Consider the following 27118-nt stretch of genomic DNA (forward strand, 5'->3'; position numbering starts at 1 on the left):
CACGAACACGGCAAAAACGTGCACGGCCACGGGGGCCTTGCAAGGACACGAGGGAACTGTGCACGGCCACGGGGACCGTGCACGGACGTGGGGAAACGTGCACGAACACGAGGGAACCGAGAACGAACACGGGGCAACGCGCACGGCCACGGGACAAGTGTGCACGGCCACCGGGTAAACGTGCCCGAACAGAAAGCGTGCCCGGCCGCGGGGGGAACACGGGGGAAATGTGGGGGACACGCGTGTGCATGGCTGTGCACGGCCACGGCGCCGGTGTCCCCGGTGTCCGGTGACTGTGCGAGCGGTGGATGGGCACGGGAAAGGTGCACGGGGACGGTGTGAGTGTGCAAGGACACGTTGGGAGTGTGCACGACACGGGGCAACTGCACGGGGTAAACGGGCACGGGAGCAGGGCACGGGCACGGTGTCGGTGTGCAAGGGCAGTGTAAGTGTGAAAGGACGCGGTGTAGGTGTGCAAGGACACGGTGTAAGTGTGCAGGGACACGGTGTAAGTGTGCACGGACACGGTGCCGGTGTGCACGGGCACACTAAGGGTGCACGGACACGGGGTGAGCGTGCAAGGTGTGAGTGTGCAGGGCTTCACACGGGCTCGAGGTGACCGCACGGAGACGCCGCGAGCGTGCACGGGGCGTGTGGCTGTGCACGGGCACGGGGAGCCGCGTGGACACGGCGCCGCTCGGCACGGACACGGGGCGGCCGCGCGTGGGTGGGTGCTGTGCAGCCGCGCACCGCTCCCCGCAGGGTTCCCTGGTGCTTTCTCCTTTTTCCCTCGTTCGTTGGTTTTGCTTTTGGTTCGTTTTGGTTGTGTTTGGTTGGGAATTGGGTTGTTTGGGTGCGTGCCTGCTGCCGGGGGCCACTTTTCGTTTGGTGCTCTCGTTGATTTCTGGGGTTGTTTTTTTCAGAGCGCACGGCGGGCGCGCACACGCGGCGGGTGTGCAGCACCCAACGTGCCCGTGCCCGGGGGGGGGCAGCGTGCCCGGACCGCGTGTGCCCGCAGCAGAGAGGTGCCGGTGCTCGGTGCCACGGTGGGGGCCCAGCGGGCAAGGTCCCACGCGGCGCTGCGTGCCCACGGGGCGGGGGGCGCTTCCCGTGCCACCCTCCCGGTACCGGGCACTTTCTCCGCAGCCGGGCGGGGGTCGCAGCCCCACGGCCACCCCCGGGGCCGGTGCCACTGCCCGGCACGGGAGAGTCCCGGGAGGCCTCGGCGGCTCCTCCCGCACGGGCCCCGGTTTCTGCCCCGGGGGCAGCGCCCAGGAGCGGGTGGGGGCGAAGGGACCCCCGAGTCCCCCCCGACGTCGCCCCCGTCCCGGGGCCCGCTGCGCGGTGCCCAGCCCCGCCGCGCCCCGCACCCCGGGACCCCGACAGAGCTTATTTCGTTTGCGGGACCCGGCCGGCCCCGGGTAACCGGGGTGGCCCCGGGGCTGTCGGGGCGAGGGGAGCCCCTGTCCGGCCATGGGGCCGCTCCCCGCCGGGCCCCCCAGCTCCGCAGCCCCGCGGCCGGGATGCGCTGCCCCGGCCCGGCCCGGCCCTGCCCGACCGCCCGGCCCCGGTGAAACGAAATCAGTGGAAATCAAACGAAATCACGGAGCCCGCTGCCGCAGCCGCCCCCGGCCCGGCGGCTCCCGGCCCTGCACCGCCGAGCCCCTGCCTCGGGGCTCCCCGTGCGCCCATCCCGGCCCCGGGCGGCTGCGGGGCTCCGTGCCCCAAACGAGTCCTCGGCCGTGGGGCTGCCCCGAGCCGGGCAGTGGTGGGGACCGGGGAGCCCAGGTCCCCCCCGCGCTCCTGGGACCCAATTTCGGGCGTCCTCTCCCCCCGGCACCCTGGTTCTGGGAACCCCGCGTTGTGACCCCTGCTTCTAAGGTCCCTGCTCCGTGGGTTCTTGGTCCAAAGACTTCACTGCTGGGATCGCTTCTCGGGGTCCAGGCAATCCCATTGCCCCCCCCACATCCCCAGGCACTGGGGTGCGGTGTCCCCACAGAGACCTGTCCCCCTCCCCAGCCCACTCCGTGGCACACCGGAGCTCCAGATCACAAAAACAGTCCCTGAGGGGGGGGTCTGTGTTAACGGTGCCTCAGTTTCCCCTCTCCAGATGTGCACAGCCCCGCAAATACCCACGGCAGGGGACACGGTGACAGCAGCTGTGAGGAGGCACCTGGGCACGGGGACCCCAGCCCAGCACGGGGCAGCGTGCACAAACCTCAGGGCTCAGCTTGCCAAAGTGCCTTGCAGGTTTTTTTGCCCTGCAAGAAGCCGCCCTGCGTTTCACAGGCTGGCCTCTGGCTGCTGCTTCACCCTGCACATCCTGAGGGTCCCCAGGGTTTGGGGTAGCTGCACACCAGTGCTGGGATGGGGTGACCTGGGGGGGTCAGCACGCCGTGCTGCCAGCTGTGCGGAGCCACGCTCTCATCGCCTCCACCTTTCCCATTTTCCAGCCCCCCTGCTCTGCCCTCCCACCCCCCCACGGTGGGCTGCTTCAGGGGGCCAAAACAGCTCCAAAGCACGGTGCCTTCTGCAGGCACCCATCACTGCCACGCAGAGGCAATTCCAGTTAATGAGCATCAAATTAATGGGGTGGGGGGGCCTTGTCACTCCTCATCCGTGGAGCCCGAGGGTGCTGCTGGGCACGTGGGTTTCAGCAGTGGCCTGAGTGATCTTGGGGTACCAGGAGGGCCCCAATAAATCCCCAAAAAAACCCTCTGTGAGCAGCAGGAGCAGCGGGGTCCCCTGGGGCCAGCAGGGGGGCTCTGTGCTGGGGATGCTCCTGCAGCACCCGTGGTGTCCCGTGGGTTTATGGAGCAGCATCAGGAGGTGCAGGGCTTGGTGCTGAGCTACTGCCCGTGAGCTCTGGGGATTTCACAGCACGAGGGGCCAGGAACAAGGCTGGGTGTTGGTGGGGGTGGAGGGAAGCCACCCCCATGGGGCTTAACGAGATTCATCGATGACGATGGGGAGGAAGAAGCGGGACGGACTCAGCAGATGTGACCGAGGGCGCAGAGGGACGGAGGAGGACGTGACAGGCGTCGGCGCTGGGATGGAGGAGAGGTGACCCCGGCCAGGACCGGAGCTGGAGCAGAGCAGAGGCAGCAGGGGGGTGCTGCTGGTGGTTTATTGTGGGCTGAGGGGTAAATCCTGGGGGCACAGAGCACGGGGGAGGCAGCACGGCGTCGCCCCGCACCTCTCGCCCTCGTGGACACGCGGTAGAGCCCAAAACCGAGCTGCTGGTTTCTGCAGCTCATTTCCCCCCCGCCGGGCAGCAGGGCAGAGGGCAGGGCGAGGGACACATCTGCACGGGGCCGTCACGCCTCTGCTCCCACGGGGCTCATTTCCTGACCGAGCGGGGCCTCTTTTACGCCTCTGAGCCCGGCAGGCCAGCGACGATAATTGCAGCAGTCATCAGCGTCACTGGTGCACCGAGGCACGGCTGGGTGACACTTGTGGACAGCTCCCCCAGCACAAAGCGACGTGAGCCAGCCGAGCCCTCCGCGTGCCCCCACATCACCCCCGCAACGAGCGGCGGGTGCGTTTCAGCCGGCCCGAGGATTATTACTGCCAGCCAACAAATCAAAGCGCGCGCTAATTTATCCGAGGAGAAATGCCTCGCACATCTCTGCAAGGTCCTCTGCCTGATGGCAAATCCCTGGCCTCCGGTTCACCTTCTGACCTGCCCTTATTCCCTTGCTCTGCCTCGAAACCATGTGACGGGAGGATTTGGCTTAACGTGCGGCGCTCCAGAAGGAAAGGAGGAGAAGGAGCTCAGAGGGACCGGAGGTCATCGCTGGCTCCCGTAGCGCCGGCTCTGGATTAAGCAGGGAGCGCACCCCGGTCCTCTCCCAAGCCCTGCAGCTCCCCGGGTCCCCCTGCTCTCCAAGCTTAGCAGAGCTTCGGCACAACCACAGCGAGCTCTCAGCTCTCCCACGGTGCCACCCTGTGCCCGCAGCCCCTCTGCAGGTCCCTCAGCAGCTGGGACCCCCCGGTGCCCCCCCAGACCAGGCTGCGGTGGTCACGGTGCCGGGAAGGGTCCCCAGCTGCCACCAGTGCCCGCCAGCATCTGCCCCGGCCCCCCGGTGAGCGGCTGGGCACGGCGGGCAGCAGGGGCCAGCTGGAGCAGCTGGGCCACCCGGGGGGGGCTTCGGGTGAGAATTAATGAACTTCAGCCTTGCGAGATGCGGAGGGAGGGAGCTGAGGAGCACGGGGCCCCTCCTCGGAGCCCGGGGCTCTGTCGGGAGCAGCGCAGCGAGCAGGTGCTTGGGGAGGATGGAGAGGGCTCTGGCACGGAGATGCCTTGAAAAGGTGATGTCCAGCCCCAGGGGGGGACCTGCCCAGGTCACCCCGGCTCCACCTGGACTCATCTTCCCCGGGCGTGCAGCTTAGCAGCCGATGGAGGTTTAACCTCGCCGCTGCTGGATGCGGGGGGAGCTCAGCAGGAGGCTGGGGGGGGGTCCCTGCTGCCCCCACAGGCTCCGCTCTGCTCCCATCGCATCCCAACCCCCCCACCCAGGGATACCCTGAGTGCTGGCAGGGGGACGTGGGTCTGCGTGTGCCAGCTGAGCAGCAGATTAGCTAGAATTTTTGGATGTAGCTCGAAATTTGGGCCCCTTCCAGCCCAAACCGTGCAGCGATTCTGTGGGGTTTGGGTGTGGAGAGGCAGCGGGGTGCTGGGGCCAGGCAGGGGAGGCGATGGGATCAGAGGGGGGGTGTGGGCGCTGCCCCACGCCCCACGCCAGCCGTGGCACGCTCCCCCAGTAACCAAACAAAGCAGCAAAGCAGCCGGATAACGCGGGATTAAGCGCCCACGTGGGCGAGCATCGCCCCCGCCACCACCGCCCCGCTGCGTGGGCACCCACGGCACAGCCGGACCCGGGGCACGGGTGGCCTCAGGGTGACATCTAACGGGGAGGGGACAGGGCTGCGGCAAGCAAACCCCCACGGTGAGCCCCTGGCAGAGCCTCCTGCCCACTGTGCTGGGGAGGTGGGCTCCCCCCCGTTCCCAAAACAGCCCCCAGGGCGCTGAACGCAGCCCCCCCCCCCCCAGATGCGCACTGCTCACACTGCTCCGTGCTTTATTTCCAGACAGGTGAGTAGCACGCAGCCCCCCCGGGGGCAGCAGCTCGGTGGGGGGGGGGTGAGGATGGTGGTGATGGAGAGGCCGGCACCAGGCTCGCACCCCCCTCCCGGGGGGGGGGTCCTGGGATTTTGGCAGCTCCGAGCAGCCACGGAGCGCGGCGCACCGCGCGCAGCCGCGGCACCACGGGCGCTGTGCCCAGCACAGCAGGGGAGGGAAGGAGGGAGGCAGGGGGGGCTTGGAGGGGGTGTCAGGATGGGGCTGGGCTGCCCCAAGGTGGCTCTGGGCCCCCCCCGTGTCGGGGGCTGTGCGGTTTCCAGCTGCTACAGTCACTCCTGTGCCAAAGAGCCAGCGGCTTAGGACGCTCCATCCACCTGGAAAGGGTCAGGGCTGGCTGGGGAGACCCTGCCCCATGAGGGGCAGCACCCACGGCACCCCGGGGAGCACCCACGTGAAGCCCCCCCCAGGGAGAAGCCCTTCAGGGGGTGCTGGGCTGCAGCCCGGACCCCCAGTGCCCATCTGCCCAGACCCCCATGATGGCCAGCCCCCGACCCCAGCCAGCCCCCAGCACCGTGCCCCATGGCCACGCCGGGGCTGGGGGTGTTCAGGACCCCTCCGAGTTGGTGAAGGGGAGAGAAAACGGGGGAAAAGGGATTGGGGGGGGGTGAGGGCAGGTTGCAGGGAGCCCGTGGGTGCTCCAGGACGCTGCTCCCCACAGGCACCCGATGAAGGGAGCTCGGGGCAGGGTCCTCAGAGCCACCCCCAGCACTGCCAGCTCCTACCTGCGGCTGCTCCTGCTTCCTGCTCAGCTCGAAGGTGTCCTCAGCCCGCGGCAAGCCCCAAATCTTGCGCAGCCTGGGCAGGAGGAGAGGCAGCTGCCACCCGCTGCGCCCCCCCCCCACGTGTCCCCGCGTCCCCGTCCCAGCCAGGGGACGTTACCTGGGCCACAGCCTCACGGCCAGGAGGGCCAGCAGGGCCACGCAGAGCAGGGCGAGGAGCAGCCCGGCCAGGACGGTGAACACCAGGAGGTGGGAGAGCGCTGCGGGAACAGGAGGGGGGGGCCCATCGGTGCCGGGGGCTGGGGACAAGCTGGAGGGGCTTTGGGGAGCCTCCTCCTCCGGGTCCCTTCCCCGTGCCTGCAGCCGCAGCGTGGCCCTGGTGTGGGGTCAGTGCCTCGCCCCCCCATGGGACCCTGCGGCTGGGGGGGCGCAGAGTGGCACGGCACAATGGGGACCCCACGGAGACACTTGTGCTGGCGTGTCCCTGCCCGTTTTGCTGTCCCAGGTGGGACAGGCTGGCACAATGCTGTGTGCCCCCCCCGCTGATGGCATCCTGTGCCCCCCTCTGCCAACACGTGGAGGGTGGGGGGGCCGTGCACAGCGGCAGACAGCATGAGCACGCTCTGCCGTTCACTGAGCCCTGCCCTACCCCTTTTCTTCTCATTTTTTCATCAAACTTTAGCATTCAGCTCAATTTTCTGCTCGTGGGGGGGGTGCTGCAGCCCTTACACAGCATCCTGCCGCCCCCAGCCGGGGATGCTGCAGGAGCAAAGCCCCTGGGAACAAAGCACCAAAATCAAGCAGAAAACGCATGCTTCGGCAGCGAATCCTCTTTGCCTTTTCCACCTAAAAACTCAAACCTCTCCGGATTGTCTCCAAAACCTGAAATCCCACAGACCACCCCCCCCCCCCAAAAAAAGCAGAGCATCCCCGCGGGGTCCGTCCCCACTCACTGCGGGTGTCGAAGTAGGCGCTGGCCGTGGCGTTGCCCAGCGGGTTGGTGGCCACGCAGCTGTACTCGGCCGCGTCCTCGGGCCCCAGGGCCGCCATCTCCAGGCGCAGGGCGTTGAGGGAGGCGGCCACCCGCAGCCCCGGGGTCGAGGCCGTGGCCAGGCTGGAGGCCAGGAGGTGGCCGCGGCGGTACAGGGCGAGGGCGGCGGGCGGGTGGCTGTCGGCCACGCACAGCACGATGCCCACGCGCCCGCTCAGGTTCTCCAGGAAGGTGCTGACGGCCACGGCTCGCGGGGGGTCTGCGCGGAGAGGAGGGGGCTGGAGGTGGGTCTTGGCGCAGGGAACCCCCTCCCCGGGTTATAAAGAGAGGAGCGGGGCAGGGAAAGGGGGACGAGAGCCCCTGCCCTGTCCCCGAGGGGCTGGGGGGCACTCACACAGCACGGTGAGGCTGAGGGGGGGTGAGGCCACGCTGCCCCGCACGCCGCTGGCCCGGCAGTGGTAGAAGCCGGCATCGGCGCTGGAAACGGGGCCGAGGATGAGGGTGCTGGCCGGTCCCTCCCGCAGCCACCGGCTGTTCTTGTACCACGTGTAGTTGGCCTTGTCGCCCACCCAGGGCACGGCCGAGCAGTTCATGGTGGCCGTGGCACCCTCGGGGACTTCTGGAGAGGGCTCCACCGTGACTCGGACACCTGAGCAGGAGGAAAGGGCCGTGCAGACGGCGTGGCACGGGGCTCACGGGGACGCCCCACGGCCGGCTCGGCGCGGCACAAGCCCCGGGCAGCGCGGTGCTCACCGCTCGCCGCGAGGAGCAGGGAGGTGGTCGCGGTGCCGAAGCTGTTGTTGGCTGAGCAGACGTAGAGCCCCGCGTCCCCGGGGCCCAGAGCCACCATCCGCACCCGCAGGGCGTTGGGCTCAGCCTGGACGGAGGCTCGGGGGTCGGAGGGGCCCCGGGTGGAGGCGAGGGGCGCACGGCCCCGCAGCAGGGTGATGTCGGCGGGCGGGTGGCTGTCCACCGTGCAGAGCAGCTCGGCCTGCCGCCCGCCCCACGGCTCCACCAGGGACACGAAGGACGGCTCCCGGGGCGCGTCTGCAAGGACAAGGACAGCGCGTCGCCTCCTGGCTCCGGGTGGCCTCGGGGGAACGCGTCCCCCTCCGGCTTGGTGGGGTTTGCGCGCTCGTTGCTGGCTCAGGCTGGGGAGATGGGGCACGGTGAGGGTGGGGGAAGCATCCAGCAGCCCCCCCCGGTGGGGCAGCAGCGTGCTCTCCACCACAGCACCACCCCACGGGGTTTTACACCATTTTAACACCAAATTATTTCCTTCCAACCAACACCCCCTTCGGAACAGCACCTCGGGCACCCCCGGGACGGGACCAGCGGTCACCAGATGGCGACACAGCCCACGCTTCCCTCCCCATCAGCTCTCCCCGCTGCGGGGCAGCCCCTGCAGCCCCCCCCTTTTACTCACACAGCACCCTCAGGGCTGCGGGGGGGGCTCTCCGGCTGCGCGCCCCCGTCTGCGTTTGGCAGCTGTAGGCGCCGGCGTCGCTGCTGCGCGCGGCGTGGAGCAGGAGCGCGGCACCGGGGCCCTCCCGCAGCCAGCGCCCGTTCTTGAACCAGGCGTAGACGGTGCCCGGCTGGGCACCCGCATCCTCGCAGCTCAGTGTCACCTCCGTGCCCTCCTGCACCTCGCTGCCCGGCCGCACCACCACCCTGACGGCTGGCGGAGACACGGGGAGGGGGGTGCCGGCATGTGGCATGGCACGGGACCCCTCAACGTGCCCACGGCGAGGCTCGGAGGGGGGCACCGAGCCCTGAATCCCCCCGTGCCACGCTCACCTTGCACGTGGAGAGGCAGGGATGCGCTGGTGCTGCCGAGGGGGCTGCGTGCCCGGCACTCGTATTCGCCCTCGTCCTGCGCCGTGGTGGCCGGCAGCTCCAGGCGCAGCGCGTTGGGAGAGGGCGAGCGTTGGCCGGGGGTCGTGGACATGCTGGAGGCCACCAGCTGCCCCCCCCGGTGCAGGCTGACCTCGGCTGGGGGGTTGCTGTCCACGGTGCAGAGCAGGATGACGGCTCTCCCCCCGCTGCTCTCCGCGAAGGCCTTCAGCTGCATGTTCCTCGGGGGGTCTGGAAATGAGAGGGGAGGGGGCTGTGGGCCAAGCCTGGGTTCCCTGCGCCTCCCTCGAACCCAAGCCCAGCTCGGCACAGCGCACAGCCACGCTCGGAGCCCGTTCCCACCTGCAGCCTGCTCCTGGTTTGGCCCCCCAGGGGGGGCTCGCACCCGTTCCAGCAACCCCCCCCTCTCTGCTGGGAACACCAGGGCTGGCGAAATGGCAGCAAAAACCTGGGCTGTAACTCAGGCCCAGGACACCGAGGTGGTGTTAGCTGCATTTATCCTGCATTTCCCACCCAAAACTAGGAGCAGGAAGAGACAGGACACATTTTTGAGGCTCTCTGGAGGGTGTTTCCAGGAGAGCCCCTCGGCAGCCACCCCTCGCAGCAGACTTATGAGTTAAAACCATCTTTTTCTACTAAAAAGGAAAACCTTCCATTCTGACTTGCAGCTACGTTTTTGCACATCTTTTTTTTTAAACAAAGTCTGGTTTTAATTTGCCAAAGCAGGAAAGAAAATATATATATATATATATCCTGCAATCTTCCCCGAAAGCCAAAAATGTTTCTGTTGCAGCTTTGGTTCGAAATGTAAAGAAAAACTCGTGGAGCTGGGAGGAGCGGGGACCTCGCTGGCATTGTCTGCAGCCGCAGGCTGTGCCCAGGGGGGTTTCCAGCCCAGGGAAGGGGACGGGGGCTCCGAAGCCCCCCCCGAACTCACAGAGGACGCTGAGGGTGCTGGGGGCCACGCTGCGGGTGCCGGCGGGGCTCTGCACGGCGCAGTGGTAGGAGGCGGCGTCGGTGGCCACCACGCTGGGGAGGACGATGCGCGGGGCCGTGCCGCTGCTCAGCCTGACCCTGTTCTTGTACCAGGTGTAGGTCAGAGCCTCCTGGGCTGCGCTGTCCACGGCGCACGTCAGGGTCACGGCGTCCCCTTCACGGACCTCCAAGGAGGGCGAGATCCAGACCCGGGCGGCTGCGATGGGAGAAGGAAGAGAGTCAGGGAAAAAAAAAAAATGAGCTCTGGGCTCCAGCACCAGCCGGGGCTTCTCTCTGGGCTCCCTCCCTGCTGCTCCAGGACAGAGGTGATGGGGACACCGCAGCCGTGCCATGGGAGCTTCCTACAGCCACACATCCCCCTGGGGACGGAGCTGCAGCCCCTGCTCCACGTGCGCACTCCCCCTTGCCACCCTCCACCCCATAAACCCGCAGCTTCCACCATTCCTTCCCTATTGCCATCCTATCCTAGCCCTCTCCCCCTTCCCCTGCAAGCATCCTCCAGCTCGTGTCTGCCTCCATCCACACCTTCCCTGCAGCCCCCAGCGCCCGTCCTCCCCTTGGCACGCAGCCGGTGCCTGCCTCAGCGCCGTGCCCACCCCGTGCCCACCCCGTGCCCACCCCGTGCCCACCACACTCACTCCCTGCCGTGAAGTTGGCGGCAGTGCTCGCGTTGCCGTAGGCGTTGCTGGCAGCACACACGTACTCGCCCTCGTCCTCCAGCAGCACGTCGCCGATGCTCACCCTCAGGCTGTTGGTGGCCGCGGTGACGCTGAGCCGCGGGGAGGTGGCGGGGGCGGGCAGCGCGCTGGAGGCCACCAAGGAGCCGTCCTTGGAGAGCTCCAGCTGCGCCGGGGGGCTGCTGTCCACCCGGCACTGCAGCACGCCCCGACGCCCCCCCGGAGTCTCCAGGAAGGAGCTCAGCACCGGCACCCGGGGGGGATCTGCAGGGCGAGATGTGGACGGGTGTCAGCAAGGCCGGGTCCCCCTTTTTTGGGTACCTTTTTTTGGGTACCCCTCGGGGAGCACCCACACGGCGGCACCACGCGCTCGCACAAGCACCAGACAACATTTCCTTGCCTGGAGTTTCCCCCCCACTGTCCCAGAGGGACGATATTTCTCCAAAACTTGAGTCTTAAAAAGTGTAATTAGGCCAGTCAAAATGTGGTGTTTTAACAGAACCAAAGCACTGGTTATTGCATTTTTCCCCTTTTTTTAACAGCAGGCAGCTGGGGTCTGGGGTGGCACCGCGCTTCCACCCAACATCCCTGCTTGGGGACACCTCCGGGTGAGGTGGCTTCTACTCAGACCACGGCCTTATCGAGGAGACATATTCCCCAAAAACCCTGCTTTTAACATTTTGCTGTTTTCTCTGGGCAGACAATTCTTCACTGCAGAGCTGTTGCTAAACCCCAGCCTGTCTGCGCGGGGGCCATCCGGGGACGGTGCCAGCAGCAGGAGCCGTGCCGTGCCCCGCTGTGCGCCCCGTGCCACGTCCCACCCCGCGTGCCGTGTCCCCACCACCCCTAGGTGCCCCCAGGGGTGCCGTCCCCTTGCCCACTCACACAGGACACGCAGGCTGATGGCCGGGGAGATGCTGGCACCGGTCCCCGCGGGGCCGTGGGCTTTGCAGTGGTAGGAGCCCGCGGCAGCGCTGGCGACGTGGGGCAGCGCGAGGACGCGGCCGGGGCTGTCCTGCAGGCTCTTGCTGTCCTTGTACCAGAAGAAGGCGGCGTCCTCCTGCGGCTCCCCCAGCACCTCGCACGTCAGGGAGACGTCGTCCCCTTCCAGCACCTCGGCCGATGGCGAGATGAGGACGCGGGCGGCTGAGGGAGGAGAAGAGAGCGTGGGGGGCACACGACGCCTCGCAGCGTTTTGGTGCCCCTGCTGCGGCCCGAGGCTGGTGCTGGGCGTTTAGATCAGGGACCCAGCACCATCCCCAGGGGATGCTGCGGCCTCTCCCCAAAAAAGTGACCGGTCCTGAGCACCGGGGTGAGGGGAGCAACCCCTGGAGGCCCTGCCCAGCTGCGGCGCACGGGGTTTTAGCACAAACCACTCTCCCTGGGGGCAGCAGGATCGCACCCCCTGCAGAAGCCCGGCCTCATTCTGCTGTCTGGCCGCAGCCTGAGATGCTCGGTGACATTTCTCTGCCCCGCTGTCCCCATGGGACACCCAGGGCCATTATCCCTCCCCACCCGCCGGCTGCGCAGAGGCAGGAGCAATGCGGAAAAGGTCACAGCCTGCGCTGGCTCTCACCCAGCCCTGCCCCACGGCGCTTGCCACCCACCAGGACTGGCCCCAACGCCCGTGCCACAGCCCCTGCTCACCCTGCACACGGAAATAGAGGTGCTGGGACACGGTGCCATGCGCGTTGGTGGCGGCCAGGCTGTAGGTGCCCTCATCTGCCAGCGTGACATCCCGGATCTCCACCCGGAGCGCGTTGCGGGTGGCCGTGGCGCTGACCCTCGGGTTGGTGCCGTGCCCCGTGCCGCTGGTGGCCACCAGCTCCTCGCCCCGGTACAGGGCCAGCTGGGCAGGGGGGTTGCTCGCCACCGAGCCCTCGAAGATGGCCAGCCGGCCCCGCTGCGTCTCCAGGAAGGCGGTGAGCTGAGGGTCCCTCGGGGGGTCTGCGTGGGACAGCGCGGCCATTGCGCAGATACCTGTCCCCAGCGCCACCTCGGGAGGGGACAGGATGGGGCAGGACGGGATGGGACAGGGACAGACAGCACCCGAGCAGCCAGGATCACGCTCAGGGGCGGTGGCGCAGGGGGGCTGCAGCTGGAGCACGCCTCCACGGGCTGGAAGGGTGACCTCCGGGGGGCACGGGGGGGGACAGATCCCCACAGGAGGAGGCACCGGGACACCCCGAGGCACTCAGATGTGAGCACCTGCACCCACAGTGGATGGCCCAGGCTGTGGGCATGGCCCTGGGGGCCTCGTGTCTGGGCAGAGGCGTGCGCACTTGGATGTTGGCTACGTGTAAGGACCAACCCCAAGGTAATAACCGCGCACAGACGCGCTGCGCGCCCACCCCGCTGCGCTCCATGCGGTGCCACAGGGCCCCTGCACCCGCCCAAGGGTGGCCCCTGCCCAGAGAAGAGCAGGGGCAGGCAGAAAGGTGCTCCTGCAGCGCCTGACAGCCCCCAAAACATGCCCAGCACACCAAAGATCCCCAGTGCCCCAAATATCCCCAGCACCCCAATATCCCCAGTGTCCCAAACATTCCCAGCACCCTAAACATCCCCAGCACCCCAAATATCCCCAGCATCCCAACATGCGCAGTACCCCAACATCCTCAGCACCCCAACATTCACAGCACCCCAAATATCCCCAGTGCCCCAAATATCCGCAGCACCCCAACATTCCCAGCACCCCAAACATCCCCAGTGCCCCAACATCCCCAGTGCCCCAACATGTTCATTGCCCCAAATATCTGCAGCACCCCAAACATCCCCAGCACCCCAACATTCCCAGCACCCTAAATATGCCCAGCACCCCAACACCCCCAGCACCTAAACATCTCCAGTGCCCCAAACATCCCCAGCACCCCAACATTTCCAGCACCCCAACATACCCAGTGCCCCAAACATCCCCAGCATCCCAACATGCCCAGCACCCAAACATCCCCAGCACCCCAATATCCCCAGTGTCCCAAACATTCCCAGCACCCCAACATACCCAGCCCCCTGAACATCCCCAGCACCCTAAATATGCCCAGCACCCCAACACCCCCAGCACCCCAACACCCCCAGCACCCCAAATATCCCCAGCACCCCAAATATCCCCAGTGCCCCAAACATCCCCAGCACCCCAAACATCCCCTGTGCCCCAAACATCCCCAGCCCCCCGAACATCCCCAACACCCCAGACATGCCCAGCACCCAAATATCCCCAGCACCCCAACATCCCCAGCACCCTAAATATGCCCAGCACCCCAAATATCCCCAGCACCCCAAACACCCCCAGCACCCTAAATATGCCCAGCACCCCAAATATCCCCAGCCCCCCAAACACCCCCAGCCCTCCAACACCCCCAGCCCCCCGCACTCACACAGCACATCCAGCAGGACGGCAGCAGAGCTCCGGCTGCTCCTCCCAGTGGCGGCGGTGCAGTGGTAGAGCCCCGCGTCCCCCCTCACCACCCGCTGCAGCACCAGGGACGCGACGGGGGGGTCGGGGTCGGGGCCCCGGGGGAGCCGCTGCCCGTTCCTGTACCAGGTGACGTTGGGCAGGTTTGGGGACCCGCTGCTCACTTGGCACGTCAGGTTGGCGGCGCTGCCTTCCGGCACGCGGGGGGACGGGGACACCACGACGCGGGCGGCTGAGGGCAGGGAGAAGGCGGGGGGGGGGCTCAGCTGCAGCACCCGGAGCTGCAGGGGGGGTTTCGGGGCTGCAAGGATGGATATATGGCCCCGGCACCACGATGCCATGAGCGGCACCGGTGCGGTGGGCAGGCTGCGGGCACCTCTGTAGGTATGGCACCGCGGCGTGCGCAGCACCCAGGACCACTGGGAGCCCAGGGGAGGGGTCCACGGGGGCTTTTGGCTGCACCCTCCCCTTGCAGCACCCGCTGGTGGCCCTCCCCAGCACCCTGAGCACACTTTTTGGGATCGATGCTGTTTGCTACCCTGGGTTTCATGAGCACGTGTGCTACCGACGCTGGCTCTGCCTTTACGCACGCAGTACCCACCCCTCTCCACCTCCCCTCTCCCAGGATTTCCCTAGGGTCACACCCTGGGGGCTCAGACCCCGGTGCCCCCCTCCCCAGCACCTCACTCACTCTCGGCACTGAAGGCCATGGAGGCGCTGGCGTTGCCCTGCGTGTTCCTGGCCTGGCACACGTAGGTGCCCTCGTCCTCCAGCACCACGTCCCGCAGCTCCAGCCTCAGGCTGTTGTACGAGGCCGTGGCCTGCAGCCGGGGGCTGGGGGCCGGGGGGCAGCCCCCCGTGCAAGCCAGTGCCTCTCCTCCTCTCCACAGGGTCAGGTTGGCCTCCGGGTCGCTCTCGACGGAGCACTGGATGATGCCCAGCTGCCCGCCCCGGGTCTCCAGGAGGGAGCTCATCAGCGGCTGCCGGGGGGGGACTGCAGGGACAAAGCAGCGTGGGTGAGAACCGTGGGGTTAGGGGAACCCCCAAAGCTGGGGGAGTCCTGCCTTCCTGCCTGCACCCACCCAGGGTGGAGGGTCCCACGTCCACCCGCTCCCCACGAGGGACCTGCGTGTCCCCAGCACCTCTGAGGACCACGAATTGATATCACGGGATGCTCCTGGGAATTAGGGGCTTTTCTGGACTTCTCCCTCCCCCAGAATGGTTCCCCCAGGGCACTCACAGAGCACTCGGAGCGTGACGGCCGCCGAGCTGTGGCTGTGGCCGCTGCCCTGCGCCAGGCACTGGAAGGCTCCAGCGTCGGCGCTGCGGATGGCCGGGAAGCTCAGCGCCGGCTCCGCGCCCTCGCGCAGCCACCGGCCGTTCCTGTACCAGGTGAAGGTGGCCGGCACCACGTCGCCCGGCACCTCGCAGCTCAGGGTCACGGCTTCCCCCTCCCGCACCTCCGCCGAGGGCTGGATCAGGACTCTGGCAGCTGCCGGAGGGAAGGGAGAGGCTGAGCCATCGGGGAAACCTCTGCTGAGGAACCTTTGCCCCCCCCGTTGTGGATTCGCCTGCACAAATCCCCCCACGCCACTGCCCTGCAGCGCACGGATCCGGGCAGCCCCCGGACAAGGGGTCACGGAGCTGGAGGGTGGTGGCAGCCAGCGGGGATGTCCCCTCCTGAGCCGTTCTCACCAGTTCTCTGCCACCAGCAGGGACCCACGGGTGCCTTCTGGAGACGTCAGCTCCCTCCAGGCACCCAGGTTTGGTGAGAGGAACCGGGCCAGGAGAGGGGCTGGGGGGGCGGTGAGGGGCTCAGGAGAAAACGAACCCAGCTATCAGCACCACCCAGACCAGCGTTATTTCCCTTGAAACCTTGAGGTCCATCCTGGTTTTTTGTTGGCATCCTAAGGACGATGCCCCTGGGTGTGTTTTTGGGGGGCTTTCCCCTCCTCCCCTCTCATTGCTGCTTCCCCTCCACCCCAGATCTCCAAAGCAGGGGCTGTGAGGAGAGGGAGCAGGGGACCCGCTCCGTGCCCGGGTGCTGCTCCCAGAGGGATGCCACAGCCCCACAGAAACACCCCAAAAACCCCATATCCATGCCAGAGGAGGTGCCGTGCCCCCAGCCCCGGGGAAGGGAGCCAGCTTGGCACAGCGGGACTCACTGTGGGTGACGAAGGGCTGCGTGGTGCTGGCGTTGCCCAAGGAGTTGGTGGCAGTGCAGCGGTACTGCCCGCCGTCCTGCGGCCTCACACCACGGATCTCCAGGCGCAGGGCGTTTCGGGAGGCCGTGATGGCCAGCCGCTGGCTGGGGGCCACCTGCGAGCCGCTGGTGGCCACGAGGTTGCCGTCGCGGTACAGCGCCAGGCTGGCCGGCGGGCGGCTGTCCACCGAGCAGTGCACCACAGCCAGCCCGCCGCCCTGCGGCTCCTGCAGCAGCGTCAGCGAGGGGGTCCTGGGGGGGTCTGCGGCACGGGAAGGGGGGGTCAGAGGCTGTGCCAGCCCCTGGAGAACCCCAGCATCGTGGCCCTACCTGGGCGGCCGCGCGCGCGTCACGGCCACCCGACCAGGAGCGAGCACAGCTGGTCCTGGGAGCTGCTTTCCCCCTGACGTCAGCGGGTTTTATTTATGAGCAGCAATGTCAGAGCCAAACCCAGGGCTATTTTATTTTTCCCCTGACTTGCAAAAGCTCCTGAGCTGTCATTATCCCTGCTGGCTCCTGGGGTGGTGACCCCCGAGTGGCGTTTTGGAGGGGCGCGAGGTGCCGAGAGGAGCCTGGCACTAAGGGATTTCGCCCAAGGGGGCCCCCCGTCCCCGCAGGGTGATGGCCAGGGCCACGAGCACTCACAGGTCACGCTCAGGCTGACGGGCTGGGACGCGGTGCTGCCCCGGTCGTTGGTCACCTTCACGGAACCACAGAACCACAGAAAATCACAGAATCATCCAGAACCGCAGAAAAATCACAGAATCTCCGAGTCCGACCTCACCTTGCAGGAGTAGAAGCCGGCGTCGCTGGCGGCCAGGCGGTGGAAGAGCAGGGTGTGCGCGGGGCCCTCCTGCAGCCAGGCGCTGTTCTTGTACCAGGTGTAGTTCAGCTCCTGGCTCTCCCTGCCGGGCACGTCGCAGGACAGCTCCGTGCTCGTCCCCTCCTGCACCTCGGCCGCGGGGCTCACGGAGATCTCGGCGGCTGGAGGAGATGGGAGCTCGCTCAGGGCGGGCAGGAGACCCCCAGCAGGCTGGGCAGGGGGCTTTTTCCGAATTTAATGCCCCCCGGAGCGAAATCCTGCATCACTGAGGACCTGTGCTTGGGCGCACGCAGAGGTACCCAAGGTACCCAACCCAGGGCAGATGCTTTCCCACCCGGTCCCATCACACCCAGCCTGGATCCCTCATCGCATTGCCCGTTTCAGACTGGGTTCCCCCCCCAGCCAGCAGCCCCCCAGCACTTACAGAAGACGTAGAGCATCACGGGGGTTGCCGTGCCAGCCCCGAGGGCGTTGTGGGCTTCGCAGCGGTACTGCCCGTGGTCCGCCCGCCGCACGCCCCGCAGCGTCAGGGTGCGCTCGGTGCCCGCGGCGGCGCCGTCCTTGTACCACTGGTACGCAGACACCAGGGGGTAGCTGCTGGTCACCTCGCAGCTCAGAGACACCGTGTCCCCCACGAGGATGTTCTGCCCCGAGGGGGTGATCGACACCCTGGTGCCTTTGGGGGCGTCTGCGGGGGGGGGGGACACAGTGACGCGGTGGCGGAGGGGAAGCCGGGAGGGACCCCGGGGATGCTGGCGCAGAGGTGGATGCCGGGGAAAGGAGCCCTGAGAGGCTCTGCACGGAGGAAAGGAGCAGGGAAAAGGGGACAAAGCTGGGACAGAGGTGGCAGAAAGGGCAGGGGGGGGGCACTGCAGGGTGGCTGTGGGACCTGCACGGGCGCTGGTCGTGGAGGAGCAGGGAGGGAGAAGCTGGGGACCCCCTGCCCTGGCTTTCTGCGAGGGACCTCGGGGTGCCTCAGAGCAGCGGGAGAGGTGTCCCCGCGCCGCGCTCCGAGCCGCCCCACGTACGTCTCACCCGCAGGACCAGCTCCCTGCTGGCCTTCTGGGAGCCGTGGAGCACCTCGCAGAAGAGCTCCCTGGCGTGGTCCTTCCAGGAGAAGGAGGTGGCGAGGCTCAGGTGGTGGCCGACCCCGCTGGTGTCCAGCTGCAGGCGGCCGGACACGGAGGAGACGCGCTCGTCGTAGCCCGCCCAGCGCAGGGCCACCTCGCTCAGCGGGCACACGTAGGGCGTGGAGCACTGCAAGGTGACCTCGGTGCCCTCCGACACCTCCTCGCTGGCCGCGATGCTGGGGCGCTCCAGGATATCTGGGGACGGGGAGCCGAGGCTGGGACGTCCTCACGGGATGGGTGAGCACGGGGTCAGGGGGGATCCCCGCCGTACCCACCCGAAACGCTCAGCTCCACGTCCCGCTCCGCCGACCACCGGTCTCCCTCGACGATCTCGAAGCGGAATTTGTAGGGCCCGCTGTCCTCCGGGGTCACCCCCCGCAGCAGCAGGGTGCAGTTGCGAGCAGCCGGGTCCCCCAGGAGCTGAGCTCGGTCCCGGAACCTGGGGTCCACGTCCTGGCCCTCGGAGTGGTACACCACGGTCTTCTGGTTGCTGTAGTCCTTGTACCAGATGGCCACGATGCCTTTGCTGGCCGAGATGCTGTCGGGGAAGCTCAGCGTGCAGGGGAACACCACGCAGGAGCCCGTGATGCTCCTCAGCTCGGGGGGGTAGCTGACACCCCAGGAGCCGTGGGCTGGCAGGAGGGAAGGCAAAGGGTGGGCGATGGGGGGTGGCCGATGGTGCCCGGCTGCCCTGTGCCACCCCACGAGCCCCGTGCCACTGCTCCTGATCCCAGCCAGCCAGGGCCACGGTGGGGTTTGGGAGAGGAGAGCTGAACCCTCCAGGAGAAAAAGGGGAGGGGGAGATAAATGGGGAAGGGTCCGGCCGGGGGGCGATGCTCCCAGCTGGGCTTCCAGCAGGCAAAAGGCACCGGCTGGACTCAAAGGGCAAAAGCCCTAAATCACCAGGAAAAGGGGAAATTTGCCCTCTGAGCCCTTCAGGAGCTTGTTGTCTTTCCCCTCACCCCATCTCCTTGTCCTTTCTCCATGGGCTGTCCCACTGACATCCCACCCCATCCCACTGGGGGGGTGCAGGGGGCAGGGGGCTGGTGCGGTGGCACCTTACCTGGGGCCACAAGGCTGGCCAGGAGGACGAGCCACTGCAGGGGGGACGTGGCCACAGCCATGGGGCCGGTGGCAGAGGGCAGGAGGTGTCGGGTCATTGCGCAGCAGCCCCTGATGGCAGAAGGGTGGCCAAAAGCCCCAGAACCACGTTAATCCACCCAGCCCTGCGTCACCTCGCAGCGTCCCTCCTGGCCCCAAAGCCCCCTCACCCCGTGCTGCTGTCCCCAGGGGGTGACCCCACATGGCCATCCCGTTGCTGTCCCCAGGAGGTGACCCCAGGAGGTGACCCCAGGAGGTGACCCCATGGCTGTCCCCAGCAGCCACCGCACAGCCCCGGCGCGCCGGCAGCGGTCGGGATTAAACAAGCAGCAGCACTTCCCCCTTTTTGTGCTCTTCCCATCCGTATTTTGCTCTCTGCGGGCTGGGATTTATTAATCGAGGGGAAGGAAGCGCCGCGGCCCCCGGTTTCGTTTCCCTGCCTCCCCTCCCGGTTTCGTTTTCTGGCGGCGGGGCCGGGGTCCCGTGAGCAGCCCAGTTGGGGGCACCGGGGGTTGGGGCTGGGGCACGGCAGCTCTGAAAACCCAAATCTTGGCTGGGTTCAGCAGGAATTGATAAGCTGAGTGTGTGGGACGGAGCAGCAGGGGCTGAGCATCGCCACCCCGACACCGACAGGACGGTGCCTGGATGGGAGAAGGGGAAAACGGGGTGATCGCCCGGGGAAGGAGCTGGAACCATCCCCTCTGCACCCACACGCACCCATCTCTGCGGGACAGCCTCCAAAATCCCCAGAGGGGCTCGCAGGCAGTGCCAGGCAGCTGGCCGGCTCCTTTGGGTGCTGCTGGAACTCGCCCATGGGGCTGGGCACCAGGAGGGGCACGGGGAAACTGCTCGGCACCCCCGGCACTGATCCTACAGCACCCCCATGGCAAACCTCGGCCCCCAGGGTCCCCTTCCCAGCCCCTCCATGCCCCAGGGGCAGCAGAATCACCTCGGTGTGACAGCGAGGGTCCGTGTCCCCCGGTGGTCCCTGTGTCCCCCGGTGGTCCCCGTGTCCCCCGGTGGTCCCCGTGTCCCCCGGCGGGCACCCGGCTGTGCCTCCACGCCGCCACCCGTCCCGCGCAGCCAGGGGCGAGCTATTTATCTGCTGCGGGGGGTAAGGAGCCCAAATCCACATCACTTCCCCGTTTAGGGGTTTGTCCCTGCCTCCGGTTTTGGGAAGTGGCTGCCACCGTCAGCTCTTTCTTGCCTTCTCCTGGTGGGGGCTCTTTTGGGGTGGGCACCAAGGGGGTCCGCACGGGAGGGTTTTGCAGGGGTCCAAGCCCCCATTCCTATTTGGGGGGGTGAATGCTTTTGCACCCCCTCAGCATCCTTGTGCCGTGCCCGGCCCAAATTAGGGCACGGGAGGCACCGACCCACTCCAGGGTCCAGTTTTAGGGCCCTGCTGGGTGCCCCTGCTCCGTGCCACGGACCCTGCAGTGGGGTGAGCCTGACAGAGAGCCCCCAGGGCAGGCACAGCCCCCAGGGCAGGCACGGCCTCCCTACAGCCCTGGGCACCCCCGTGCCAACTTTTGGGGCTCAGCCACCCCCAGAGCCAGCCTGGGACCCCACAGAAACCAACGGGGCCGTTCCGTTGCTGCCCGTGCCGGTGCCGCAGCACGCGGGGACCACGCTGGTGCTGGGCTGCACCCCAAAACTCCCCACAGCACCCCAAAGCTCCCCACAGCACCCCAAAACTCCCCGCAGCTCCCCACACAGTGCTCTGGTGCTGGTGCCAGGCTGGGCTCACCGCAGCGTGGGTGCAGAGGCAGTGCCACAGCCGCCCCCCCCGCACATCCCCCTGCCAAAACACCCTGGGAAACGGCCCCCAAAGTGGGCAGGGGGGCAGGGAGCGGGGCTGCTGCCCCCGGGGGGCCTGCAGGGACCTCCTTGCATCAGCACCGTGCGTTTCCAGCTGGGTCTGAGCCGCATCCCCTGACGCAGCACCGCCAAACCCTGACTCTGCAAGGAGCCAGCTGGCCCCAGCACAGCCCCAGCTCCAGCCCCTCTGCGTGGGCTCCCTCTCAGCACTTTTTTTGGAGCCCCACAGCCCCCACACCCCCACGGCTCCACTCGCCCAGCTCCGGGCACTGCTGGGGCTGGATGCGCCCCTCGCCACGCCGCAGCCTCATCCCAAACCTGTCCCCACAGCTGCCCAGCGCTGCGATCCCCCTGCCCCAGTGGATCCAGCTCCTTTTTGGACATTTTAACCCCCCCCTGGGTTTCAGGCACCCGGGGGCTCCCCCGGAGCCGTGTCCCAGCAGTGAGGCTCGATGTCCCCGCGTGGCACTGGGCACGCAGAGGGTGCCTGCCCGCGGCACCGAGCCTTCATGTGGGCAGCGGGCAGCACCCAGGCAGGAGCCCCCCCCGGTTCCTCTTTCCAGGTCCCAAGACACGTCCCGCGAGGGTGGTGCCCGTCTGGAAAGGGGAACCTCCTGGGGAAAGCGAAAGAAATGCAGGAGATGAGTGAAAGTCTGCGCTGTGCCAGCCGAGCCATGCCCCGCGCACGGGGACAGGAGTTGGCGGTGGCGCTCCCAAGGGTGCAGGGAGGCTGCTGGGGCCCCAAAATCAGCTTCGGCTCCTTCCCCTGCCGTCAGTCGTGGGGGGCTGCAAGGTCACAGGAGGCCGGGGTCGGGGTGGGCACGGGGCACGGGGGAGCCGCCGTCAATGCTGGAGGAGAGCGGGGCTGGGCGCTGCGCCCCGAACCCAGAGCCCTGCGCAGACGGGGGATGGAAGGGCTGGGGAAGGGCTGGGGAAGGGCTGGGGAAGGGCTGGGGAAGGGCTGGGGAAGGGCTGGGCATTCCCTAAAGCTGCCAGGGAAAAAGGGAGGGGGAGCCTGGATGTCTCTGTCCCTCCTTCTCCCCAGAGGAATGCGGGACGCCGGCATACCAGAGCGATAAGGGGCTGCCCGGGGGCATCCCAGGAATTTGGGGTGTGAGGTGTTGGGAGGGAGAGAGGGAAACACCGAGGAAAAGCGAGCATAAATCAGCAGCAGTGATGTGCGGGGGGGGGGGCTGCAGCCCCTGCTGGCAGTGGTGGGAATGGGGGAAAATGAATTTCCCCATGAAAAAATGCGCCTTGTGCCCGTCTGCCTGCTCGGGGGGCACCGCAGGCAGGAGGGGCTCAAGGCTGGCTGCAAGCCCCCCCCAGGAGTCCCAGTTAACGTCCTGGGGGCAGAGAGGGGAAGAAAAGCATGTTGGATGACATGGGGCTGACATCGGGGGGCATGGGGCTGAATTTGGGGGGGCCGGGGCAGCTCCAGGACCCTGCCCTCCCCCTGCAGCCAGAGGGGCTGGAGCCCCACAGGGACACCGGGGGCCCCCCAGGGCCGTGCTTTTCTTGGCAGTGGGGTGGGTGCGAGGCCCCCAGGCTCTGGGCCAGGCTCTGCTGAGCAGATTTGGGGGGGGGGATTGCAAGCCCCAAGCTGGAGGCGAGTGCAGGGGCCCCGGGAGGGGAAAGGGACAGGGCTGCGGAGCTGGGGACGAGGGGACCCAGGGCCAGGGGGGAAGTGGGGATGGGCAGGACGGACCCTGCACGGCGTGGGGGGGCGAGGACCGGGGCTGCTTTGGGGCTGGGAGCCCCCCTGCAGGCAGAGCAGCCCCCCCGGTGCCCCCGGTTGGGTGCGCACAGCTGCAGGCTCGGCCCCGCGAGCTGGGCTTGTGGGATCAGCAGCGTCTGGGTTTGGATTTCGGGAGATTTGGACACGTGTAGCAGCCGAGCAGGCTTTCAAGTGCAAAAATCAATTCCGACTGCTCGACCCCGGCTTGCACATCTCGGGGACGACGCCGGGCTGAAGCGGTTTTCAGCGCGGCGAGCCAGCGATCCCCGAGGGTTCATTAGCTCGCGCGCCAGGCGGGGGCTGCTGCGAGGAACAGGCGAGAAAAATCGCCTTAAATTATTCCTGAGACACGAGGAGCGATCAGGCCCGAGGCGACGTGATGTGGCACACGCTGTGCTGCTGGAGCTCTGCAGGGCCAGGAGAGGGGGAGCGCAGGTCAGCGCCCCGGCACCTCCGGGGATGCGCCCAGAGCCTGGCTCAGCCTAAAATTGGGGTCATTTTTAGGGCTCAGGCTAAAATTGGGGTCAAAATGTAGGGTTTGTGCACGCGGGGGTGGTAACGGGGATGGGGACCCTTGCCTGGTGGCAGCGCTCTGCTGCCAGGGTTTGGTGAGGCTGAGGAGGTGCCCAAAAGCCTCGGACCCCTCGGATCCATGGGGATAGCACTGGAGGAGCCCCCTCGTCACTGGGGGCTCCCCGAGCACCGGGAGCTTGCCCCCCACGTGTGGGGACCACCAGCTCCTGCCCTGAGAGCTGGCAGCAGCTCCTGTGCCTCGGGGAGGGACGGGGTCCCCAAAGGGACAGCCCCGGCCATGCACCAGCAACCACGATTTCCAGGGCCAGAAGCACTGGTGCTGGCCGCAGGGTGCTGAGCCCTGCTCATGGGGGGGGGCTGCAGCACTGCAGGGGACAGAGGGGACGGTCAGCAGGGGACAGGGCCGGGGGGGACAAGGGGGTGGCTGTGGGGAGGGCGGAAAGGGGAAGAGGGAACCGCAGCCTCGTCCCCGGGCTGCCGCGCACGTGACACCGAAACCCAGGAAAGCCAGCGCCCCGTGGCACCCCCAAAAACCACAGCCCAAGGGCCTGGGGGCCGTGCAGGGGGAGGTGAGGCCCCCCCCCCGAGGGGGGTTTGTGCCTGCTGAGAGCCCCCCGGTGGGCGAGGAGCGGCTCCCTGTGCGCGCGGGGTTCTGCGGACATCAGCAGTTTTGCGCTGAAATGCTCTGATTTGGGGATTCTTTCAGATTTCTGGAGGCGAGGAGGCCGTCTCTGCCAAAACTGCTGGCAGCGAGACGCGGACTTGGAAACCGGAGAACATTTTGCTCGGGGAATTACGAGAACGCAGCCCGAAAGGGGGGTTTTTAAGGCGTCCTCCCAGGGTGCAGGGCTGGAGACGCGCAGGGTGCCCCCCTCCCCGTGCCAAGGCAGCGAGGGGACACCCCGACAGGTGGGGAGGGGACACAAGGGGGGGGCTTGGGGACATCGCAGCCCCCAGGGTGCCCGCCTCGTGCCGAGCAGCTTGCTGGGGAGGCTGCTGTCAGCTCGATGTCCCCGACACGGCTCTCGCCTGCATCGCATTACGGGCAGCGCCGGCGCCGCCAGGAGCGGGTTAGGGACACCGTGCACGCCTGGCAGCGCCCGCGGCGCCGTGCAGAGTTTTGCTCCTGCTCCTCTGTGTCCTCCCCTCACGGTTATCAGGACCTGAAACATCAACGCGCAGCGCGGGGCTGGCGGAGGCACGTGGAACCCCCCCCTCCGTGTGATTCAGGGCAGGGAAAAGGGGTCCCTTGGGCTCCCAGCCCCAAATTTCTCCCCCCAGGGAAGCAGCAGGTCCCCGTGGCTGCAGCCCCCCGGGGCCCACCGTAGTCCCCGACCCCCAGTTGCCATCCCGGTGCCTTCGTCCCCATGCGCCCACGGAGGGAAGGGACTCGGGGATGGGGCAGGGGGCTTGGGGAGGGGTCCGGGGGACCGGGGATGGGGTGCCCCGTGCACACAGCCCGGTGTGAATTGGGCCCACCCAAATGGGGACCAATACAGTATTTGTGACATTTTGGCTGTTCCATACCCACCAGGAACCCACCGAGGACAGCTCAGGGGATGGGGACCCAGGGGGACACACGCCGCACCCAGCCCCATGGGCAGGACCCCCTGGGAACCCCCCAAACCCCATTTTGGGGATGGCCCTAAACCGGCTGCAGGAGCCGTGCCGGCCCCTCCAGGCCCCGTTCCGACACCGCAGGAAGGAGCTGAATTTGGGTTATTTTTAGTGGTCTCCTCGGCCGAGCTGCTGCCCGGCACGGGGCTCCCGGAGCAGCTCGGCCACACGTGCCAGTGTCATCGGGGACATTTCTGTGAGAGGGACAAGGTGCTGGAAAGCCCCGAGCCCGGGCATTTGGCACCGTGCTGGTGTGAAAGTGCTTCGTCTGCACCACCCGCCTGCTGCCGGGGCAGGGAAAGGGGCGGCGAAAGAATGAGGCTTTTTGGGCAAAACCCGCTGCCAGGTGGTGCCGGTGGGTGACCCGGGAGCGGGGGACAAGGGACACGGCTCCGGGCGGCCCGGGGCGGGCAGGGGAAGGGGAGAGGCCAGGAAGGAAGCTGGCAGCACCCGACCTGGGGACAATGTGGCCCCGGGGAGCAGAGGTCCCACGAGCAGAGCGCAGGCGCCGTGCGCGGCCGCGGCTTCCTGGGGAAGTCGGGAGTGGGTGTGCGTGGGGAGGGGGGGGTGCAGAGTGCGTGTGTGTGAGCGTGCACGGGTGTGCACGAGCGTGGCAGGGCAGGGCGGGTGTGCAGGGCTGGGAGCTGGCCCCGGGGGTGTGCACAGAGGGGGCTGTGGGGGTGTTTGGGGGGGTCCCCTGTGGGACCCTGAAGGTGCCCGGGGGGCTGCGCTGCTCCCCTGGCAGGGGGGGTGCGGGGGCGCAGGGCTGGCAGCAGAACAGCTCCGTGAATGTAGCCCCGTTTGGGGCCAGAAATGGGCATTTCGGCACCGAGCATCTTGGCACGGGGGTGCAGCAACCTCGGGGCGCCCCCGCTGCAGCCCCCCCCCCCGGCACCAAGGGCTGGGAGCAGACGGGACGCACAGCAAGGAGGCTGAAGGAGGGAAGAAGGAAAACCTTTCTACCCATGGAAAGGGGAGCCATGGGCCCCCACGGTGCTCCCCCCCCGAAGCAGTGGGCGCCGTGCTGACCAGGCACCGAGGCACGGGCAGCTGCTGCCCCCCCCCCCCCCTGTCCCAGCCCACGTGCGCCCTGACCGCAGATGCCCCCGCGCTCCGGTGCTTTCCTTCGCCCCAGGGTTCCCGTGGGAAGCTGGAGGAGGGGGGTCACCAACCCAAAAAGCCCCCCCCAGGGCAGAGCTTGGCAGCTGTGGAGCAGCAGGCAGGAGGGTGGAGGGGGGTGGGGGTGCTGGCTGAGCCCCGGCACCCCCAGGGCAGGGGCAGGGGGGCTGGGGCTGTGCCCAAAAAACCCAGAAGGTGCTGCCCGGGGGACGTGGAGCTGCAGGGAGCAGCGGGGCCGGGCGGGGTGGGAAGATTTGTGAAAGGGTCCTGGGCACCTGGATAACAGCAGTGGGCAGGGGGGTCCCCGGGGGGGGGTGGCCCCTTCCTTCGCTCCCCCTACACCGTCCCCAAACCCACACCTGGGGGCAGAGGGAGGTGACAGGGGGGCGCAGCCAGGTGGCCCTGGTGATGGTGCCACTGGGTGGTGACGGTGGTGGTGATGATGATGATGATGATGGTGGTGGTGGTGGTGGTGGTGATTGCCCCCCTCACGCTGCACAGCAAGACCCGGCACAGGAGGGGGCAGCTCTGCTTTGCCCACCCAGGCTGGCACTGCTGGTCTCTGGGGGAGCAAACTGGGTGAACTGGGCTGGGTGCATGTCCAGAGGAGAGAACAAACTGGGTGAATTGGGCTGGGTGCGTGTCCAAAGGAGCAAACAAACTGGGTGAACTGGGCTGGGTGCGTGCCCAGAGGAGCAAACCGGGCAAGGCTGCGTGCCCAGGGGCTGCGGGCAGGGGGGCGCGGAGCCACCCCAAAAGCATCAGGGGGTGCCCGAGTGGGGGTCGCCCATCCTGGCCCACCCCCGTTTCGCCTCTCCACCCCGTGCAGCGTGCTTTTTGCGCCCCCAAAAGCTGGGCTGGCCCCCAGCTCTGCGCTCTCCTCCCGTGCTTCCTGCGGCAGCGCTCGGGGCCCTCCTCAATCGCCGGAAAGCGCTACCTCATCCCTTGACGGGGAGCCAGGGAAGCAAACACAGGCGTAGCCCCCTCCGCCCCTCTCTTCCCCTCCTCTTCCCCTCCCTCCGGCAGCTTCCCGGCTCCGGGTGGGGCTGGGACCCCCCCCAGGCACTGGGGGCACAGCCAGGCCCTGCGTGCCCCCGCAGCCCCGGCACCGGGTCCCCCGGAGAGCTGCCCTTGGGAGCCCACTGCCCAGCACCTTCTGGGCTCCTCCCAGTTCCCAAACTGGGACCGAGGGGGCACGGGGTGGCAAAGGGGCAGATAAAGGGGTGCGTACTGCCACCAACACAGG

At 67.7% G+C, this 27118-nt stretch overlaps 1 protein-coding gene across 1 annotated transcript; it reads right to left on the minus strand.

Moving 5' to 3' along the window:
- Positions 1-6018: 6018 nt before the first annotated feature.
- On the minus strand, positions 6019-19105 carry SIGLEC1 (sialic acid binding Ig like lectin 1). The gene is made up of 20 exons (XM_032186949.1): positions 19009-19105; positions 18221-18577; positions 17844-18140; positions 17240-17503; positions 16777-16976; positions 16638-16692; positions 15955-16254; positions 15030-15281; positions 14481-14783; positions 13752-14021; positions 12028-12327; positions 11266-11526; positions 10342-10644; positions 9645-9899; positions 8651-8938; positions 8280-8531; positions 7607-7900; positions 7248-7502; positions 6816-7112; positions 6019-6122 (listed from the first exon to the last, which is right to left on the minus strand). Exons 1-20 carry the CDS (start codon positions 19103-19105, stop codon positions 6019-6021), a joined length of 5004 nt encoding a protein of 1667 aa, XP_032042840.1.
- Between the last annotated feature and the right edge of the window lie 8013 nt (positions 19106-27118).

The sequence above is a fragment of the Aythya fuligula genome, chromosome 4 (assembly GCF_009819795.1).
Source record: "Aythya fuligula isolate bAytFul2 chromosome 4, bAytFul2.pri, whole genome shotgun sequence".
Taxonomy (NCBI): Eukaryota; Metazoa; Chordata; class Aves; order Anseriformes; family Anatidae; genus Aythya; species Aythya fuligula.

Bases quoted from the DNA above. Each gene is read 5' to 3' on its own strand.
- SIGLEC1 (XM_032186949.1), bottom strand. From the start codon at position 19,105: ATGACCCGACACCTCCTGCCCTCTGCCACCGGCCCCATGGCTGTGGCC. The intron at 16,977-17,239 runs GTAAGTGCTGGG...CATCTCCTCCAG, and splicing joins CGTGATGCTCTACGTCTTCT to CCGCCGAGATCTCCGTGAGC. The intron at 7,503-7,606 runs GTGAGCACCGCG...CCTCCTGCTCAG, and splicing joins CCTGCTCCTCGCGGCGAGCG to GTGTCCGAGTCACGGTGGAG.